General features: G+C 44.3%; 1 protein-coding gene across 2 annotated transcripts in view; it reads right to left on the bottom strand.

Moving 5' to 3' along the window:
• Window positions 1-4609: 4609 nt before the first annotated feature.
• The window catches only part of ZC3H7B (zinc finger CCCH-type containing 7B), a 418789-nt gene continuing 400917 nt past the window's right edge, over window positions 4610-22481 (bottom strand). For both annotated transcript variants that reach the window (XM_040359565.1, XM_040359564.1), the window contains exons 21-23: window positions 19648-19775; window positions 19382-19545; window positions 4610-5264 (exon numbers count right to left, since the gene is read on the bottom strand). In XM_040359565.1, coding sequence (XP_040215499.1) covers window positions 5036-5264; window positions 19382-19545; window positions 19648-19775 — 521 coding nt within the window. In that variant the 3' untranslated portion in view covers window positions 4610-5035. The remainder of the gene's footprint in view (window positions 5265-19381; window positions 19546-19647; window positions 19776-22481) is intronic.

The following is a 22481-nucleotide window of genomic DNA, read 5'->3' on the forward strand; positions in this document are numbered from 1 at the left end:
CTCAGCGTGGGATCGGTTGGATTGGCTTAAAAAGAAAAAAAGGGCATATATATCGATTTCTTCTTTACAAGGTTAGTGTTAGCTTGTGGATGTCTATAGATGCAGGGATTTTAGTGTTTAGGTGTAATTCTACTTAAACCACTTCAATACCCAGCCATAGTCATATGACGTCCACAGATGGGATCTCCCATCCTGGGTGGACTTCATATGACATCCTGGGCTTTGTATTGGGATATCTGAAGCTAGAGGCATCATTCAGATATCCTTCTCTTCTGCCGGAGATTATGTACACGATAAGAATGATCATAGCGGCAGTTCCGCCACTTGATCATTCTTATAGGTGGCGGGAGGGGACATAACCGCCACCCCCCCACCTGCCGCCATCCGGTGCTTCTCCGGGTTCTCCCGTACCATCGGGGGCTGCAGAATGAATCGTCCAGCGTCGCATGAGGATCATAGAGATTTCCGGTGACCAGATGGCCACCAGTCATCTCTATGACCGTCGGGTACCCGGAAGTAAACAAAGCCACCATTGGGGCTAGTAAGCATAAGGTCGGTGATCAAAAAAATATAAATTTTAAAAAGTGTAAAAATAAAAAAAAAGTAAAATAAAACGTTTTTTTTTTTTTAAAACGCCCCTGTCCTCGGTAGCTCGCGCTCAGAAGCGAACGCACACGCAAGTCCCACCCACATATGTAAACGCAGTTCAAACCACATGTGAGGTATCGCCGTGTGCGTTTGAGCGCAAGCAACAATTCTAGCACAAGACCTTCTCTGTAACTCTAAACTGTTAACCTGTAAAAACAATTCTAAGCGTCGCCCATGGAGATTTTTAAGTACCAAAGTTTGGCGCCATTCCATGAGTGTGTGCAATTTTAAAGCGTGACATGTTAGGTATTTATTTACTCGGCGTAACTTCATCTTTCATATTTTACAAAAAAATTAGGCTAACTTTACTGTTTTGTTTTTTAATTAATGAAACAATTTTTTCCCAAAAAAAAAGCACTTGAAAAATTATTGCGCAAATACCGTGCAAGATAAAAAGTTGCAATGACCATCATTTTATTCCCTAGGGTGTCTGATAAAAAAAAAACATAATATTTGGGGGTTCTGAGTAATTTTCGAGCAAAAGAATGAGGATTTGTACATGTAGGAGAAAAGTGCCAGAATAGGCCTGGTATTGAGGTGGTATAAAAGCCCTGTATTGAAGTGGTTAACTTGTCTGCAAGCAATGAAAAAGTTTCCAATGCTGATTCTTGATAAAACAAGGTCTAGCAGTCTTGAAGGCAACTGGACCACCAGATGTTGTCCGTTAGAGACTACAGCGACTTTTCTCTCCACAGGAGGTCACCAGAAATTTCCACAATTGAGGTGCCAAGAAAAGGTACTAGGGCACACACTGGAACCAACACCTTGGACAGCACTCAGGGTGCAGGGGCAAGGCTGAGTTCTTGTTGAACAGTGTCCTAGCTGACAGCGCAGGTCAGAGGGTCCCTCTGGGGAGGCACAGGAATGGTGGATCTGACGGATACTAAGCACAACTAATGTACTTGCATGTATCAAGGGAGATAAGAGATTGTTCTTTGGAAGAGCGTGTTATACCTGAACGGTTCCACATGTACTGTCACTTTAAAGCTGGCTCCACCCAGGAGTGAGGACAATGGCCAAGGGGTATAGTAGCCCTCAGAGCACATGTAAGCAAACATAATAAGATGTACTGTCCTGAGATGCATGTTGGAGTGTACAGTTTGTACTGAAATAAACATCCATGGTTCCAGACCAGACTCTTGTCTCTCACAGAGAGCAATAGCCAGGTTGGGATACAGCTCCTGAAACCTAACTCTCCCAAGGAACTAAAAGTAGTATTTTTTAGGTTCAGGAGATGCCAAGTGATCAAGAGTCAGGTCTTCTAACCTGTGGGGTGACACAGGAAGGTATAAGTGAGGCACTTAGAGTGCTAGTGATCAAACTGTAAACCTAAAAAGAGTACTTTGCATCTGAATGCCTGAAGCACAAACTATACAACAACCCACATTAACAAAAGCATCCCCCCCACTATTATTGTGGTCTTCATGTTGCTGAAGTCTTTTTAAAAATAAAGCAGAGTAATTTAACATGGAGGTGGAAGAGTACCATGTTTAGAGGCGTACTGGTGCCTACTTATGGAGTAGATGAGAGAGGGAGGAGACTTAGCCAACCCTTCTTTAGACTTTTTATGCTAAAGCAGGTGGGCGTTCTGTCCTCCTTGATGATAATGTCAAGTGTCAGTCTGAGGAGAAGTTTCCCCCTAATGATCAATAATGTGAGGCGTTTCATGGAAGCAACGTCTGCATCGCAGCACGTAAACCAGAATGCTCTGAGCAATTGTACTGACAGACCCTTACAAGAGACACGCTTAGGTGCTTACAGCAGGCAATTCCAATAAAGAATACACTGCAGCATTGCAGAGATCAGTTGAGGGATTAAGGGTCAGTTCACACCAGACACAGTTCTGTGTTTTTTTTTTTTTTTCTGCACAAAATGCATGCACAGTGTTTTCCATGTATTCATAGTTACATAGTTAGTCAGGTTGAAAAAAGACACAAGTCCATCCAGTTCAACCACAAAAAATAAACAAACAAAATAAAAAACACAGTACAATCCCATACACCCAACTCCATACCCACAGTTGATCCAGAGGAAGGCAAAAAACCCCAGCAGAGCATGATCCAATTTGCTACAGCAAATCCCCCAAGAGGCAATCGGATTTACCCTGGATCAACTTTACCTACAAAACTTAGTACTCAGTTATTTTATGTACATTTAGGAAAGTATCCAGGCCTTTCTTAAAGCAATCTACTGAGCTGGCCAGAACCACCTCTGGAGGGAGTCCGTTCCACATTTTCACAGCTCTTACTGTGGAAAAACCTTTCCGTATTTGGAGGTGAAATCTCTTTTCCTCTTGACGTAAAGAGTGCCCCCTTGTCCTCAGTGTTGACCGTAAAGTGAATAACTCAACACCAAGTCCACTGTATGTATGTATTCATATGGCTCTAGTTCACACCATGCAGTCAGTTTCTGGTCAGGTTCTGCACCAGAAACTGACTGCATGGTGTGAACTAGAGCCATTGGAATACACGTAAAACACCATGCATGCATTTTTAGTGCAGAAAAAATGCACACGGAACTGCGTCTGGTGAGAACTGGCCCTTAGACTATTCATCCACAGTATGAAAAATTTAAGGTCAAAACCAGGATAGGACCAACGGCAGGGGCCCTCCAATGAACACAGGGTTTTTAAAGAGAAATTCTATCTGTTAGTAAGTTAAAGCAGTAAAGAATGACATTTACTGGGTTACTGGCAGATCCACAGAGGGTATAGATCTCTGTTTAACAAAATCCTTTCCAAAACGGTAACCGATTTAAAAAGCATTCAGGGGTTGTCCAAGGGCCATCATGGTGCTCTCAATCCCTATTGAGAAAACTTGTATAATGGAAAGGTCTTTGCAACTGTATGAGCTCTTAAAAACAACCTAAAGACTGGAGACAAAAGGCTGATCAGCCAACTGCAGAGTAGTACATCCTGCATCAATGTCTCTTGTAAATCCAGGGTAGCAGCAGAAGACCAATTCTTCAAAATCAATCTCAGTATCATCAGAGAGGGTTGGTCCCTGAACCCGCCCAGTTCCCAATTAGTCGCCACCTCCCCCTCTGTATATTTAGAGGGCTGAATTCCAGGCAGCTGGTAGCCAGTGTGGGTTGGGTGGCCAGAGGTGACAAAAGTCACTGCAGGCAGATGATGGGAACAGTCAAGAGAAAAAGTTTCATGTGGCTCTTTGCAAAGCAAGAGCAACAATTGGAAGTTCAACACTGAATGGAAAGAACAATTAGAAAGGACGGAGCATGTGTACATGACTCCCCGTTCACAGTAAACAACAGAAAAGCGAGAAATTGTAAAAGCACTCAGTGGTCCAAACTATGAGGGAGCTCTGAGCATTTGTCCTACTCGCAAATTCTTTAGAAACAGGACAAGCGCTCTGGACCGTGAAACAGCGCCTCAAAAAATAATTGTGTGTAACCCAGTGCCCAAAGGTCACTTTTGCGAAAGCCCCAAAACCTTCAGATCAGCGGAGTCTGCATTAAGCACTTCAAAACTAGGCAGAGGAAAGATAAAAAATGAAGAGACAAATTGAAAAGACAAGCGGAAATGGAGGTAAGAATGTTGATCAAAGCAAAAAATCCATTCTTCTACGACACTAGCAAAAAAATGGGGCATGCTGGCAATAGGTGTTATCCTAGGCTGGCCTACAGATTTTTTTTGCATGTGTCTAGTTCTCCTGTAGGCAGCAGTATAACCTATAAATCACTGCGTCCCTCAATGACAGAGAAATAAAAATTAAAAACTCGGTTTACCGCAAATTGTTATTTTTGAAACCTCTTTAGGAGCATTTTATCTAAAGAAAAAATGTAATAAGACACCAAAATAATAGTGTCAAAAGCAGTTTAGCACAATTATAATGGGAAAAAGAAAATGGATGTTCTGTGGCCATTGAACATTATGTGCTCTCTGCACTTGGTAATGAGTAAAGAAATATACATTTACCTGTTGAATTAAAACAATACACAAAAATTCTAAGTTTACAAATAAATTTCATTACAAGCTGTTCTGTCTGTTATAAAGTCAATAAACCCATAATACAGAGTCTTCTCATTATAGTATTTAAGTAGGTACTGTCCCTGTGTGGCCTGAAATGTACGTTCATGTGAAAATGAAAAAAAAAAAAAAAAAAAAGAAGATAAAAACAGGACAATGGCTACATTATTTTTGGCATTAATGACAAAAATCATATTAGTATATCACAAATCACAGTCACGTACATAATGGAAACACTTTAGATGTAATGGACACCCTGATTGCAACACTGTCCTTGGGATAACGTACAATAAAGAGTTTATAGATGTGATGAACATGTGCCCCAGAATCTGTAGATTAAAGAAAAAGGTTTGTTTCCGAAGAAGGACTAAAAACTGCAGGTTATAAGGGGAAGGGGTAGCTTCATATTGTGTCCAGTGTTTGTTTCACTTCACTCCCTTGTGCTAAATCTTGCATAAGAAAAGTATATTTTCCAAAGTCAGAGTCGCTGGGTTCCAGAAGCTGGTCTTTACGAGCTTTGGTAACCTTTAATTGCAAAACTTGTCTTCGTTCATTCCATTCTGTCAATTCATCCCTTCCATGAGCAAATGGACAATTGTTTTCATTAGGACAACTTTGCACCTCTTCAAACCTAGTAAATATAAATAAAAAAAATAAAGATATTAAACTCTACAAATCTATTCAGCTCTCCAAACGTTATAATAAAATAGTTCCACAGTTTATATGGAATTTGTAGTTTAAACACAATGCAAAAAAAAAAAAAAAGGAAGAAGATCGGCAAATGCCAAAGCTGCTATGGATCATGGGTGGAGAGAATAAGGGAAACTAGCCAAAAAACACTGCGAGGGATTGAAACATTCTATTATACAATATGGCAATAAAGTTGCACATACATAATTACATAGTCAGTAATAGTCAGTAAGGTTTGAAAGAAAAAAAAAAAAAAAAAAAGACGCCAGTCCATCCTGTGGTGTGTGAGTGTGCATGTGTTTATGTCAATAGTAAAGCGCATTAGCCTGTATGTTGTGATCGCTAAGATGCACATCTAATATATTTTTTAAACTATCAATGCTACCTGCTGATACCACTGCTTGTGGAAGAGAATTCCACATCCTTACCACTCCGACAGTAAAAAAAAACCTCTATGCAGTTTAAGGTTAAACCACTTCTCTTCCCATATCAAATGAATGGCCATGTGTCTGTTTAAACTCGCTTTCACTGAATATGTTTTTCCCTTTCTTCAAGTCACCAGTAAGGTATTCGTATATCGTCATCATATCCCCTCTCAAGCGTCTCCACTCCAGGAGAGAAAGAATTCAATGCTTGGAAGCTTCCCTCCATAGCGAAGATCCGCTAGTTCCTTTATAGCTTTATTGTCCTTCTCTGGACTCTCTATTTAGTTCCAGCACATCCTTCTTGAGGACTGGTGCCCAGAACTGGACAGCCAGACCAGGGTCTTGTAGAGGGGAATTATCGTTTTATCTCTGGAGTTAATCCCCTTTTTAATGCATGCCAATATTCTGTTGGCTTTACTTGCAGCAGCCTGGCATTGCATGCCATTGCTGAGCCTGTCATCTACTAGGACCCCAAGATCTTTCCCTATCATGTATTCCCCCAGAGGTTCCTCCCCTAGCAAGTAGCCCATGTTCGTATTTTTAGCTCCCAAATGCATTACCTTACATTTTTCAACATTAAACTTAATTTGCCATGTAGTTGCCCACTCCATTATTTTATTTAGGTCTTCTTGTAGGGTTTCCATATCTTGCTGTGTACAGTAGTTATTGCGCTGCTTAGCTTTGTATCTGCAAAATACTGGGATTAGGCTGAACATTGAGAGAGACTGGAGGGGCTTTGGGACTAGGAGTGCAAGTTACCCTATGCCTGCGCCCAATGAACTGCTAGCATGCATGGGACTGTGGTATGTCTTCTAGAATAAGGATGTCATGTATTCTACAAAGACATGAAGACATGCAGGCCAGGAACCAGTATGTAAAAAAAAAAATGTTTTTTTTTTGTAGTACTGGGATTTTGGTCAGTGTCCACTTATATATTCTGTAAGGGATCAGCTCGGTAGCGGGGTGTGTGACCCCCTGGATGGGTTCACTACACACTGATTTATACAGAGAAACAGCAGAAGATGGTTGAAAGCAAAGATTTTGGTTTATTCTTCCATCTTGCTGGAAACAAGTGCAAGCATCCAAACAGCATAAACAAAATCAAACATAAAATAAACCCTGGCCACTTGGGGCGTCTACCTTCACCACACAGGAACCTATCTATGGAGTCTGGCACAGCCTAGTGCTGGGCAGACACTGCTGGTCCTACAGCAGAAAACAATAGTCTTTTTGATTTTTATCACACAGAAAAATCAACAGCACCTCACCTCTTCAGAAGTATTTCCGCTCATTGCTCTCCTTCACTCAGAAAGCCTCAGGATGCAGCACTCAGTAGTAATCCTCTGGATTATAGGCCTTAATTGCCTCATTCTGAACAGCTGAAGTTTTCCAACGCCCTTAAATCTTTCTGGCTGCTTCTGCAGCCGACACCTGATAATAATTAGTATATTGTCTTAACAAGGCAGAAATGTATCTCCCGTCTGTGACAACACCGACAGATTTACCCGACTTCTTGTCACATACCCCCCCTCTTGTTTCAACCCTAGGGTTGGGACACAGGTTGCCAGGCAGGCATGCACTCGGGACAACCCATCTGCATTCTCCATTTTAGCACCGGGGCGATGCGTTACCACAAAACTAAATTCCTGGAGAGCCAGGAACCACCTATTTATTCTCCTATTGGTCTCTTTGTTCTGTGCCATCCACTTCAATGGGGCGTGATCCGCCACCAGCTCAAACTGTCTACCCACAAGGTAGTACCGGAGAGAATCCAAAGCCCATTTCACCGCCAAACACTCTTTCTCAATGGTGGCATAATTCTCCTCATGGGCCTTCAACTTTCGGCTGAGGTACATAACAGGGTGTTCCTTCCCTTTGATAATCTGGGACAGTACGGCTCCTAATCCCACATTTGACGCATCTGTCTGAACCACAAAGTCCCGTGAAAAATCAGGCGAATTTAAAACTGGCTGACTACATAAGGCCTGTTTTAAAGCCTGAAAAGCTGTTTCTGCTTCGGGAGTCCATTTGGTCATTACAGCCTCCTTCCCTTTGGTCAAATTGGTCAGGGGAGCAGCCTGTGAGGCAAAATGGGGGATAAAGCGGCGATAATAGCCCGCGATCCCCAAAAATGCACGAACCTGTTTCTTGTTGGTGGGACGTGGCCAATCCTGAATAGCCTCAACTTTGTTTATTTGGGGCTTGATTAGACCTCCAATGGTATACCCCAGATACTTCGCCTCTTCTAGCCCAAGGGTACATTTTTTTGGACTGGCTGTAAATCCGGCTTTCCAGATGGAATCCAACACAGCCTGAACTTTTGGTAAATGTGAGTCCCAATCCTCACTGTGGATGACGTCATCGAGGTATGCAGCAGCATAGGCTCGATGAGGCCGAAGGGTCTTATCCATGGTGCGTTGAAATGTGGCGGGAGCATTCTGTAACCCAAAAGGCATCCTCCGATATTGGAAAGATCCATCTGGAGTTACAAATGCTGTTTTTCCCTGGCCGACTCCGAGAGAGGAATTTGCCAATAACCCTTGGTCAGGTCCAACGTCGTCATGCACCGGGCAGTGCCTAGGCGATCAATCAGTTCATCTATGCGGGGCATAGGATAGGTGTCAAACTTAGTGATTTGATTCAGGCGGCAAAAGTCATTACAAAACCGTCAACTTCCATCTGGTTTGGGCACTAAGACAATGGGACTGGACCAATCACCATTTGACTCTTCTATCACCCCCAGCTCAAGCATTTTTTTTTACTTCCTGGCAAATTGCCTCTCGCCGGGCTTCTAGAATTCTATAAGGCTTCAACTTGACCTTATCCCCTGGTATGGTGATAATGTCATGTTCAACTCCGGAGACCCAACCTGGTAGGTCTGAAAACCTCTCCTTATTATGGAGCACAAATTCTTTAACCTCCTGTTGCCGAGTTTTGTATAGGGTCTCCGCTATCCCAACTTCAGGGACAGCCAGGTTAAATGGAGCAGAAAATCGGGTAGTCTTAGCGACCAATGACTCTCTATCCTTCCATAGTTTCAGCAAGTTCACGTGATAGAGCTGCTCAGGTTTTCGTCTTCCCGGTTAGCTAATTTTATAATTCACCACCCCCATTTTCTCCAACACTTCATAGGGACCCTGCCATTTGGCTAGGCATTTACTTTTTTGCAAAGGAACGGACCTGGACCCCACAATTGTAAATCCTTTGTTGAGCCAATTGGGCTTGGGCTAAATGTTCCTTCACAATCGGCATCACTTGGGCAATTCTATCTTGCATTTGGGCCACATGTTCAATCACACTTCGATGAGGGGAACTCTCACTCTCCCATGTTTCCCGGGCAATGTCCAGTAGGCCCCGGGGGTGCCTCCCATACAGTAGCTCAAACGGAGAGAACCCTGTGGACGATTGGGGAACCTCTCTTATGGCAAACATCAGATAAGGGAGCAGATAATCCCAATTCTTTCTGTCTTTATCCACCACCTTCCTCAACATTTGTTTTAAGGTTTTATTAAACCTTTCCACTAACCTAATGTAATTGGGTCGCTTTCAGAAGTTTACAAAGTTCTTTGGTCACTCTAGACATAAACGGGGTGCCCTGGTCAGTTAGGACTTCCTTAGGAAGACCCACACGGCTGAAAACCTGAAATAACTCTTTGGCAATGGTTTTTGCAGAGGTGTTTCGGAAAGGAATTGCTTCTGGGTAATGGGTAGCATAGTTCATTATTACCAATATGTGCTGGTGCCCTCTAGTGGACTTCAGTAAGGGGCCAACCAAGTCCATGGCGATCCTCTCAAAAGGGACCTCGAAAATGGACAGGGGTACCAACGGACTGCGGAAATGTGGCATGGGTGCAGTAATCTGACACACTTGACAGGAAGAGCAGTACAATTCCACTTCCTTAGTGATCCCAGGCCAATAAAACCTCTGGGTGATCCTCTCCTGGGTTTTTTCTGCTCCTAAATGTCCCCCAAGAATGTGCCCATGGGCCAGTTCCAAAACCATCTTGCGGTACGTTTTAGGCACTACCAGTTGCTCAATGGTGTCCTCTATCCTCTGTGACACTCGATATAACAGGTCCTTTTCAATAATGAAGTAAGGGAGGGCAACCCTCTCGTTAGGGTTAACTAACTCCCCATCTATCTTCACTACATTCTCCCGGGCTCTTAGCAATGTGGGGTCCCTCAATTGCTCAGTGATGACATTTTCTCTGTGCACCTTGAGGTCATCAAACCCTATGGGCCGCTGTTCCTCTTCTGAGGTAGCAGGCTCCTCCCTAGGGACTGGTGTTTCCCCTGCTAAGACTGAGAATGGAAACGCAGAAGAATCCTCACAGTTAGAGGTTTCTGGAGTCGATGTTTCAGGCTCAGAAGAACCACCTACTGGGGAATCTGGGAAGTCCCAGAGTTCCCAGAACTTTGGGAAATCTCTTCCCACAATGGCGTCATGTGGCAGTTTGGGAACTAAACCCACCTGGTGACACAAGTTACCGAGGGAAGTTTCAAAGGAAACCGTAGTCAGCGGATATTCTCGAGTGTCCCCATGTACACAAACTACAGCCATTTTCCTAGGATGTAAGGTTTTTCCCCACCACTAGATCACTTTTCACTAAGGTGACCAGGCTACCTGAATCCAACAATACCACAACATCTTTACCATCGAAGCACATTCTACATAAAGGTTTCTCATTTTCCTTTACTGCAGTGCATGTGGTTGCAAACAGGGACTGTCGTCTCTGTCAGAAAGTCACACTGCATGGGTTCATCACCTGCTGGGCAAACTGCTGCTACATGTCCCTCTTCCCGGCAACGATAACAAATCAACCTTCTGGTCCTCTCCTGTGGGATGGGTCTTCCAGGCCGCTCTCGCCAAACATTAGCAGTAGTCCCAATAATTCTTATAGTTGCTCCTTGGTCCCTCTCTCCACCCCGATCCCTTGATGCAGTCTTACCTATAGGTGGGGAGGGTCTGGTCTTGGGGTGGAAAGTCTGTGCGTCTCTGGTGGAAGAGGAAAAATTCTCTGTTAGGTACCTTTCGAACCAGGTCTACAAGTTTGTCTGCGGTTTCCGGACCACCATGGCTCACCCATTTCTGCAGGGTGTTAGGAAGAGACCTAAGAAATTTGTCCATGACTACTCGCTCCAAAACATTTTTGGTCTGGACAGAGTTTCTGGCTGCAGCCATTTCTTAGCCAAATGAATGAGGTCATACATCTACGACCGAGGTGGCTTCCTCTGCTGATAACTCCAATTGTGGACCCGCTGAGCACGGACATCCAGGGTTACACCGAAACGTGCCAATATTTCCAATTTTAGCCGATCATAGTTTTTTGCATCTGCAAGCTCCAAATCAAAATATGCCTTTTGGGCTTCTCCAGATAATAGGGGGGCCACTAGTCCAGCCCACTGTTCTTTAGGCCAACTCTCTCTTTCCGCTGCTCTCTCAAACGTGGTCAGAAACATCTCAGGGTCCTCCTCTACAGTCATCTTTGGCAATAAGTGTCTTACCCGAAAAGTCGGTATGTTACTGGCCTGACTCCCAGCCTCGGTCTGCTGTCTCTGAAGCTGTGACACGATGGCCTCCATTTGCTGCTGGTGTCTCTGTTCCAAGCCTGCAATGCTCTCTTGTTGAGCCTGTTGTTGAGCTGCGTGAGCCTGTTGAGCTGCAAGGCTCCGCTGCAAAGCTGCATTTGTCTGTTGTTGATTTGCATTTGCTAAAGCCAGCTGTTTCAGTATCTCCTCCATTTTGGGTTTACTTTAACTGCCTGCGGCACTCCACCTTGTGTAAGGGATTAGCTCGGTAGCGGGGTGTGTGACCCCCCCTGGATGGGTTCACTACACACTGATTTATACAGAGAAACAGCCGAAGACGGTTGAAAGCAAAGATTTTGGTTTATTCTTCCATCTTGCTGGAAACAAGTGCAAGCATCCAAACAGCATAAACAAAATCAAACATAAAATAAACCCTGGCCACTTGGGGCATCTACCTTCACCACACAGGAACCTATCTATGGAGTCTGGCACAGCCTAGTGCTGGGCAGACACTGCTGGTCCTACAGCAGAAAACAATAGTCTTTTTGATTTTTATCACACAGAAAAATCAACAGCACCTCACCTCTTCAGAAGTATTTCCGCTCACTGCTCTCCTTCACTCAGAAAGCCTCAGGATGCAGCAATCAGTAGTAATCCTCTGGATTACTTATAGAGGCCTTTATTGCCTCATTCTGAACAGCTGAAGTTTTCCAACGCCCCTAAATCTTTCTGGCTGCTTCTGCAGCCGACACCTAATAATAATTGGTATATTGTCTAAACAAGGCAGAAATGTATCTCCCGTCTGACAACACCCACAGATTTACCTGACTTCCTGTCACAATTCCTTCTATGCCATTATTGTTTTTTTGCCTTTTTTGCGATTTATTTAATTTGATATATTTACAGCACTGGGATTTTTGTCCTAATGACCGTTTTGAGAATTGCGGCCCTACAGGTTTATTTTACTGCTGATGAAGGAACATACTCATTTAGGTGTTGGCATAAGCATTTAATTTGAAAGGTTTTAAGTGTTTTTCTTAAGTAGTATTTGGCAGCACCTGGTTATACTTTTTACAATCTTGACATCCGCCTGGAGCAGGGAAATGGGACGATATGACTCTGGGAGGTGAGGATCTTTACCTGGCTTGGGTATTAAAACAATGGTAGTCTCCCGCATGGAAACTGGCATATCAGAGGTCTCAAAAATTGAGTTGTACATCGCCAGTAGCCTAGGCAACAACAGGTCCGAGTATGAGCAGTAAAACTCCACCGGCAAGCCGTCTGAGCATGGGGCCTTGGACGTAGGGAATTCCGCTATGGTTTTAGCAATCTCCTCTAATGTCAAAGGTTCCTCCAGTTCCCCAGTCTGGGCCTCGGTCAGCTGAGGGATTTGTATCTCGGTCAAAAAGGACTCCATCAGAGAGAGGTCATCCGAAACGGTGGTAGCATAAAGGGAGGCAAAAAAAAATAGCGAAACATTCCCACAACCTGAACAGGTGCAGTCACCAGGGTATTGTGAGGGGAGTGCAGGGAGATCACCACCGGGGGTCTCTCCTCGCTGTGTACAAGGTAAGCCAGTAACTTCCCTGCTCTTTCACCATGTTCAAATGACCTGTCTAAGAAAGAACATCTTACTTTTGGATTTCTCATAGAGCAACTGGTCCAGGGCCCTATAACATAACTTAAGGCCACCAGCCCTAGCCTCCGTGGGATCGTCAAGAAATTCCCTTTCCGCTATCTCTAAGTCACGCGTTGCAGTGTCCACAGCCATCGCAGAAGTTTGTTTAATTTTGTTAATGCGGGCTGTAAGGGTCATCCAAGCATGTATCTTAAACGCCTCCCATACTATCTACAGCCGTGCTGAGCCCTTGATAGTCGTGAAGAAGTGTTCCCAGTTGGTCCTAAGATCGTCATCCTCTGGTAATAAAGTCAGCCAAAAGGGGTTAAGTCGCCACAACGTCGGTGGACGTGCATGGGGTAAGGACAGTTTAACCCAGTAGGGGCAATGGTCAGCCAGTAACCTGGGCGAAAACCCCACATCCGTCAGCCTAGGGAGAAGTGATCTGGACAAAAGTATGAGGTCTATGCGGGACAGAGTGATGGGACACAAAAAAGCATAAATAGGCTTGTGAGGTAGGGCACTTATATCTCCATGTATCGACCAGATTAAAATCACCAAGGAGGCGGGCAAATCTTGTCGGGTGCGAGTGCGTCAGGGGTTGCGAGGGCCTGGTCAGTCTGTCAAGGGCCCTATCCAACACATTATTGAAATCTCCCAGCCATATAGCTGGTATAGTGGGGTGCAATGCCATAAAATTCAATCCCTCAGTCAGTACATTAAATTGAAACGGGGGTGGTATGTAAAAAGCCAGTAGAAGGACCATGTCCCCGTGTAGCTTTGCCCTTATAAAAACAAATCTACCCATTGGGTCCGACACCAAGTCCTGGAGTACGAAATGGGCAGTTTTAGCAATCAGAAGTGACACCCCTCTGGAATGCGTAGTGTGAACAGAGTGATAAGCCCAGCCTATCCAAGGCCGTTTGTGTGCTCTCAATACTGAACCCTCTGCGTGCGTCTTAACCGCCCTTAACTTTTTTAGTTGCCCAAATACTGCAGATCTCTTAATGGGGTCTCTCACCCCTCTCACATTCCATGTAAGAACTTTTAATGTGGCCATGGACAAAGATGAAACCAAGATGGAACTCCAGGACTTGGGACACCAAGATGGCCGCACCCAGCCGGTGGCGCGGCCTCCAATAACACCAATACATTTATGCAGTACCTATGTAAACCAAGTAATAAGAAAAAAAAGACCATCTCTCAACAAAATAAACCCCCTCCCTGCCCGTGCACTGCCCCTTGACTGGTGCGGGCACCAACGCCTAACTGCCAACATTGCATAAACAGTGTGCAACCTGTGAAGGAAAAACAAAAGCAGTGTTATAGCGTATACATAGGCTCTGGCAGTCAGAAATCCGACCATTGGCCACACATTCCAACCCAGGGTGCACACATCAAAGCACGGGGCGAAACTTCGCTGTGCTACGTGACACATTGCAGGACTGTGCTCACTGATCAGAGGGAGCTCACTCACTGAGTAGTACCCTCCGCCGGCCAGAGAGAACTGTAAAAAGCAGTTTTAAGAACATATAAAAAAAATAGACACATTTAAAAAATAAAGATAACAAAAGAAAAAATAGGGGGACAAAATAAAAAGTAGAACCCCAGAAGGACAAGAAGCCATATTAGTAGACTTTTATGAATATGAGGGGAAGTGCTGTTTCAGAGGCGCTGTAAACAGTGCACCACCCTGAGTGTGCCATAGGTGGCCACCCAGCAGGCTGTGGTTCTCAGCAGGTAATTGAAGGAATAGTCCCACATCTGAAAAGCCAATTCGGGCAAGTTCAGTCTAATTCCAGTGTTCTGGGTACTAGCTCTCCAAGCAGAGGGGGGGGGGGGGCAAAGGTATCAAAGAGCAATGTTCTTATGCAGTCCCGTGCCCTCCCCTCCCTGCAAGGGACACACAGGAACAATGGAACAGAATGTGCACAGGCTGGTGCATGCTGTGAGCAGAAGTGGGAACACAGAAACATCATTGCCCATATGAGGGAGTTCTCAGCTCTGGACTAAGGGGCTGTGGAAACGATACCTGATGGCGAAAAGCCCAGGATTTTCCTACACCCCTAGTAGAATGAGCTCTCACCCTAAAGGGACCAGCTTTACATGTCAGACCGTAGGCCTGAATGATCAATTGATGGACCCAATTGGCAATGAAAGCCTTATAAACTGCCTGCCATTTCTTGGGCCCTTTTGGTAAAACAAAAAAAGGAGTCCGATCCTTGGATCTCCACAGATCTAGACAAATAAACCTAGACTCCCTGAACAACGTCCAAAGAATGCGGCAGTCTCACGTCCGCCGAAAGAGGCCGAGATACAAAAAAGAAAAAGGCAAAATAATGTCCTGATTTAAATGAAGAGTCGACACCACCTTTGGCAAAAAGGATGGAACAAGTCGTAACATGACTCTGTCGTGGTGAAGGATCATGTACGGTTCCCTGCATGAAAGGGCCGCCAACTCCAACACCCTTCTAGCCGAGGTGATAGCGATCAGAAAGGCTAGCTTGCGTGCCAGCAAGTCTAATGGAATTTCCTCAATAGGTTCAAATGTTTGCTTCTGTAACACAGACGGCACAAAGTTCAGGTCTAAAGGACACATAGGTGACCTAATGGGGGGGGAACCCTCCTGCATAAAGGTTCAGACTAATGAATGGGATGCTAAAGGCCTTTGTAAGGAATACCGACAAGGCCAAAATCTGCCCTCTGATTGTACTCAGACAATTTGATTTCCACAGCAGACTGTAGAAAAGAGAGAATTCTCCCAATCACGTATTTCCAAGGATGCAATTTTCTGGCTTCACACCAAGCAATTCAAGTCTTTCAGACCTTATGATAAATCTTCCTATTGACAGCTTTTCTAGCATTCACTAGGGTAGACACTACTGGTCCCGATATGCCACAGCCTTTCAACAAACACCCTGGCTTCAATAGCCATGCAGTCAAATTTAGAGACTGTAAATTGGGGTGGAATATAGGACCTTGAGACAGTAGATCTGGGCGACGTGGAAGCGTCCATGGCCGTCTATTGTTCGTCTCACAATCTCCGGGAACCAGGGCCTTCTGGGCCAGGCTGCTGCCACCAGAATGACTAGAACCCCCTTCTCTCCGAATTCTGCGCAACAAGTGTGGAAGGACAGGCACCGGAGGGAAAGCATTAACCAGTAAGCATTGGCTCCATGGAATTACCAGAGCATCTGCTCCGATTGCCAGAGGATCTCTTGTTCGGGACACAAACTGCTGTAGTTTGTTGTTGAATCTGGATGCCAGTAGGTCAACCTCTGGCCATCCCCCAACGTTGGCAAATTTCCTGAAACACCTCTGGGTGTAGGGACCATTTCCCCAGGCAGATTTGCTGGCGGCTGAGATAATCTTCCTTCCAGTTCTTTACTTCCGGGATATGGACTGCTGATAGAATCGGCACGTCACTCTGCCCAGGCTAGTACGTAGTTTACCTCCTTCAGAGCTGAACTACTTCTGGTACCGCCTTGGTGGTTTATATAGTCCACTGCAGTGGCATTGTCGGACTGAACCCTAATAGGTAGTCCTGAAGCTCCAATGTCCAGGACCGTACGGCCAGTCGTATTGCCCGTAATTCCAGGAAGTTAATGGACAGGATCTGTTCTTGACCATCTTCCCTGATGCGGGGGGCCTTCTAGGGTAACTTCCCAGCCCGAGAGACCGGCATCTGTAGTCAGTACTCTCCAAGTTACTGGGAGAAAGTATTTGCCCTTTTGCAGGTTCTGATCCTGCAACCACCAGTTTAGGCTTAAAGGGGTTGAAAGGTTCATCTTTTATTTTCTAAATAGGTTCCTTTAAACTAGTGCATTGTTGGTTCACTTACCTTTTCCTTCGATTTCCCTTCTAGGAAACCTTCAAGGACTTGGTACCCTTTTCATGTTTAGGGTCCACTCCCTTGGACCTGTACAGCACCCTGCAGAAATGCCTTAGCACCGTAGTGTCCAGGATTCCACTTTGCAGGGTCCAACATCCAGAGGCCACATTACAGGCAAAACCTCGCATGATCTTGAGTCTTCTTTGCGAGGCTCAGGTACCATTTATCCAAGCATATAGAGCCTGTGTCAAATGGATCCGATCGGTCAATCCCTTGATTCATTTTGGAACCGTTTGTGGGACTAGAGACCTGGAGCACAGAGAGCGCAAACAAACCATGCCATCCACCTTGCAGACACTGGTGAAACAACTGAAATACTTCCTGTATGAGAGGGGTTATGTAGGGGATCACTTCCTGTCTAAAGACCTTTGGTCTACCAGTGTCCATTTACCTGAAGATGGAGTATAACCCAGCAGGTAATGAATATTAGCCTGACGCTGTGTCCCATGATGTATGAAAAAGAAAGTAAATCAGTCGTTCATATAGTGAACATGGTGCAGCGTTATTCATGTTCAGGGCTTTACAGTGGACAAGGGGGTGCTCTTTACGTCTGGGAGGAAAAGAGAATGACCTTCACATACTAAAATGCTTCTTTACAGTAAAAGCTGTTAACATGTTGAAATAGACTCCCTCAAGAACTGGTTCTGGCAAGCTCAGCAGATCATTTTAAGAGTTGGATGCATAAAGGAATTCCTCCCCCACTGGAGTGAATTGGATCATGCTTTTATTTGCCTTTGTCTGGATAAACAATGGGTAGTATTTATGGGTGTGGTTTGTTATTTTTTTTTTTATTGGTTGAACTAGGCTAGGTGTTTTTTCAACCTGACTAACCTGCAGTCTATCTACTTCACTACAGAATCTACATATTTGAGTTGCTCACAGACAACCAGCTGGAACCCTAGGCTACACTTGTCAAATGATCAAACCTACAATCTAGCTGCAGGTTTGTCACTCAAGATTCAAACTGATACATATGACAGCTCAAGCCTTATGCCTGGAATTCTGCCAGCAAAAAAAAGCCTAAGAAGCTCAGAGTCATCTACATCTGTGATTGTGCATGAACATCCCCTTTCTTGTCAAGAAATTTCCTCAACAAACTAGAGAGACTTTTTAGCTGATACACGAGACCTTGCAGGTTTCCCCACCTTTGGAAATGTGACCTGATATCTTGAAGAACTGCCCCACGATCAAAGTTTCAATTTGACAACTTGTTCTGTTTATCCAGCGGATTACAATTGGGTTACTTGAGTTTTTGACATCTTGTTGGATCTCCGACTCAAAGATTGGTTTTTCTATGGATTCATCCAACACTTTACCTTTCTTATAGACTTGCATCTTACATTTGCATGTTTGCCTATTTCAGGTGTGAAGTGCTGTGTCACACCGATAGGTATTTTACGGCTGTCAATATATATTATACATGCAGTGACAAGTTCTGCATCACAACAAATTTTATTGTGTGCATTTGGCATGTTCCCTGCATCCCCTTTGTTTTTACACTAGCTTTTGCAGTTCCAATTAGATGCTAATTTACTTATGTTCCTCAAATAGTGTCTACTAAACACAGAAGCTAGGTTTAGAAAGTCATTGTGCTCTTGCATCTAAAAAAAAAATGGAAAATGCCCAATGTGATGTAATGTGTGAAGTAAGATTGCATTGGATGTTCACTTCTGTGCCTGAGTTAAACGGTCAGTAGAAAGAAGGAACCGCCGCTCCAGATGATGTACCTCAGTGGTGAATGAAATAGCCCAAAATCCAGTGGGTGCAGGCAATGCACAGAGCATAAATGGGAGAAAATAAATTTTGGACAGCCGCACTTTAATAAAAGGTAAAAAGGTGGTGCCTTTTATTCTGGTAAAAAATACTACAAAAGCAAGAAAAAAACAGCAAACAGTGGGGTAATAGAGCTAACTAGTTTCACATTGATAACCAATGCTTAGTCATAGACATAGCTATGACTAAGCATTGGTTATCAATGTGAAACTAGTTCGCTCTATTACCCCACTGTTTGCTGGTTTTTTCTTGCTTTTGTAGTATTTTGTACCAGAATAAAAGGCACCAACTTTTTACCTTTTATTGGAGTGCGGCTGTCCAAAATTTATTTTCTCCCATTTAAACTGTCAGTAGATACTGCTGAATCTGTGGCTGGACATATAGAGATCTATGTAGATATGTCAACGCATAAAAAAATGCAATTAAGAGAGAACACAAAAAGTTACTAAAACTGGAGCATGCAAAATCTGGTGCGGCTCTGCATAGAAACCAATCCGCTTCCAGTTTTTTTTTGTTATCAAAGCTTAGTTGAACAAGCTGAAGTTGGAAAACGGATTGGCTACCATGCACAGCTGCACCGCATTCCGAGTGCTCCAGTTGGACAATAATTCTACCTGTCTTCACTTGTTTGGTGTGGTTTTTCTTCTGACACAATGAACCAATGGCCTAACAGCGGCACATATGTGCCTTTCTAGCCATCTCACTGAAGCTTCCTTGTACAAAGAAATTTCCCATGGGGAAGTTAAAATAAACCTAGGGTCTAGCGGTTAGTGGTAGACCTTTTTTAAATCCAACTCTTATAACATTATCTGCACACTCACCTCTCACATAACTTGAACTCCCCTGCTGGGAAGCGATACTTCCAGGGACTGTCTTCACTTTCCAGGGTGAACACACGGTCCTTATGCTTCTCTGATTGAATGTGTTTCCGCCACTGCTTCTCGCTATTGCTGTTCTTTCCACAGAGATAGCAGTGGAAGCCAGCCTTTAAGGAATATTAAAAAACAGGTTAAACAGGACAAAGCCTACAGAAAATATCTGATTGTTTGCCAACAACCTAAAACCACTTGAAAGAGAAACATTTTACCATAAGATCAGCATAATCTGTTGGCATCAGAATTTGTTTTTCCGTTTCTTTCTGGACTCCTACTGTTGGCTTCCCAGGTTTCTCTGCTGTGCTCTTGCACATGTCAAAAAGCTGCTGTAGATCCAGCACTGACAAGAAAGAGTAAATCCATTATTCAAAGATAAGAGTGAACAGAATTTTACTAGAAATGTTTGGATTTTTGTATTCATTATAAAATTATTTTCTCAAAGTCGATTTATGTACATTGCCTAAAACCTAGGGCAGTGATGGTGAAACCTTGGCACCCCAGATATTTTGGAACTACATTTCTCACGGTGCTCATGCGCTCTGCAGTGTAGTTGAGCATCATGGGAAATGTTGTTTCAAAACATCTGGGGTGCCAAGGTTTGCCCTCACTGACCTAGGGTTATACTGCATGGTTGACTACAAGAGAAATGGACACCAATCACACAGAAACTGAAGGCCTTAGAGCCCTGGTGCCCAACATGCGGTCCTTTGGATCTTTTGTACAGCCTTTTGGGCCCCTGCAGCACCTGATCTGGGTTTTCCTATTGCTTTAAGATAGTAGTGATTTCTAGCAGCTTGATGCAACATGGTTCCAGTCTGTTTTCTAAAGCTTGTCCCCAACAATTCCTATTACATGTTCAACGTCGCCTGGGGTCATTAAAGCTAGGAAGTCTACTTCTAGGAAGAGATATCATCGGACATGGAAAGGGTACATTTCATGGTGTGAGTCGGGTGTTCACCCACTTTCCTGTAGGGGCGTGTGCGTCAGGTGCCGGGTTTATCGCAAACTAAAGACCTATAGCGTTGGAGTTCTGAGGTATTGAAGTGGTATAGGTGAGAGCTGTGAGACAACGTAAAAATCTGTTGGATTCTTTAAAATGTGCCAAGCTAGTTTGTGTCTGCCAGTCCCCCAAACTAATGAATTCAGAAAAACTTCCATTTGTTTAAATATTTTTAAGGGAATGTAAAGAAGGGCATGCCACACCATATACAGAAGTTTGGGGAATATAATAATTTTTATAATATTTATGCGCCCCAGCACCCCTAATGGTAATCTAGCCCACGTCTGCGTTTCGAGTTTCATCATGTCGAATAGCGGTGCCACATTCAGGGGTGTATAGTCTGTCAAACGCCTGGTAACCTCAACTCCCAGGTATCTAATCTTGCATACTCTGGAGAGTGGCAGCGGAGGGGTCACCATGGGGGGTTGGGAGAGATATCTATTGGGAGAATTTAATGTGCAGGCCCGAATAGCCACCCATTTGTTCAATAATTCGTAACGCTGTTTGCAGTCACGGACCCTGGTCCGCCAGGTATAGGATAGTGTCATCCGCGTACAGGCCTATCTTATCAAATGAGTGACCTCGCCGCACACCCTGAATGTCAGGATGTGCTCTGATGGCGATAGCCAGTGGCTCAGCGGCCAAGGCATATAGTAACGGAGAGGGGACACCCCTGGCGAGTACCCCTCTCCAAAGGAAACCGCTCCGATCCTCGCCTTGGGAGTCTGATACAGGAGTTGCACCAATTTTATGAAATGATGTCCAAAGCCATAATTATGTAGACATTCCCACAGGTAGGGCCACTCCACTAAATCAAAGGCTTTGGCTGTGTCCAGCGCCACCACCACCCTGGTTCCTGAATTATCATGCCGTGCCTGGATATTTATGTACAGTCATTTAATGTTCATGGCAGTGTTCTTCCCCGACATGAACCCCGTTTGGTCCATGTGAATTAGTGACAATATGGCAGCATTTAATCGAGATGCTAATATTTTGGCTAAGATTTTAATATCTACCTGCAGTAGAGAAATAGGCCGATAAGATTCCGGGTAGTGGGGGTCCTTACCAGGTTTGGGGAGTACTATAATTTCTGTTTCCTGCATAGACTCAGGGAGTACGTTCGTATTAAAGATAGATGTATATCGGAGTAGGTAGCATAAAATTCCAAAGGGAGTCCCATCCAGGCCTGGTGCTTTAGATTTGGCCAGCTGAGCAATCGCCTCGGCAATGTCATGTGCCGTAATATGCGCATCTAGTAGTTTAACCTGCTCTTGGTTAAGCCAAGGAAACTAAATGGTGGCCAAATAGGACTGCAGTTCCCCATGCGTGTAGGTACCCTAAGATTTATATAGAGGGTACTATAGAATTGCTGAAATTTAGCTGCAACTTGGTTCGGGTCAGTAATACTATGTGCATCAGGGTCGCCAATTGAAACCACAACCGGAGGCTTATCATCCAAATGAGCCAGATAGGCCAGCAGTCTCCCTGCTCTCTCCCCCATGCTCATATACTCTCTGCCTGCTGAAGAATACCCGCTGTTTAGCTTTCTCTGTGAGCAGTTGCGTAACCATACGGGACTGGAGTTTGACTCTGTTAAGGTTTTAGGGGGTCGGGCTAGCATTATATGTGGCTTCTAGGTCTCCAAGTTTATCAGAGGTTAATTGGAGTATAGTAGTAGAATCACGTTTATGCCTATTTATTCTGGTGGATAATAGCCTGCAGACATGTGCTTTTAAAATCATTCCAGTGTGAGTTGAGGGTAGAGGGCCCCTGCAGTCTATCAAAAAAAGAAGAGCAGGGATTTGGGTATTTAGAGCACTGGGCTGATTTTTCATTGGGGTACAACCTATGCTAAAGTTGGTTTGCACCTAAATAAAAAAAGGGGTCTGTTGTGCTGGGGGGAGAGGTTTATGGAAAGGCTTGGTAGTATTTAAACTAGGATTGAGGGGAGGGTGAATTAGATTATAATGGGGCAGACAGGGGTCAGCCCCAATTGGTGGGTGGCGTGGGCAAAGATGGGGGGAGGGACCAAGGCAGGTGATATGA

This window comes from Rana temporaria, chromosome 7 (genome assembly GCF_905171775.1).
Source record: "Rana temporaria chromosome 7, aRanTem1.1, whole genome shotgun sequence".
In the NCBI taxonomy this organism is placed as follows: domain Eukaryota; kingdom Metazoa; phylum Chordata; class Amphibia; order Anura; family Ranidae; genus Rana; species Rana temporaria.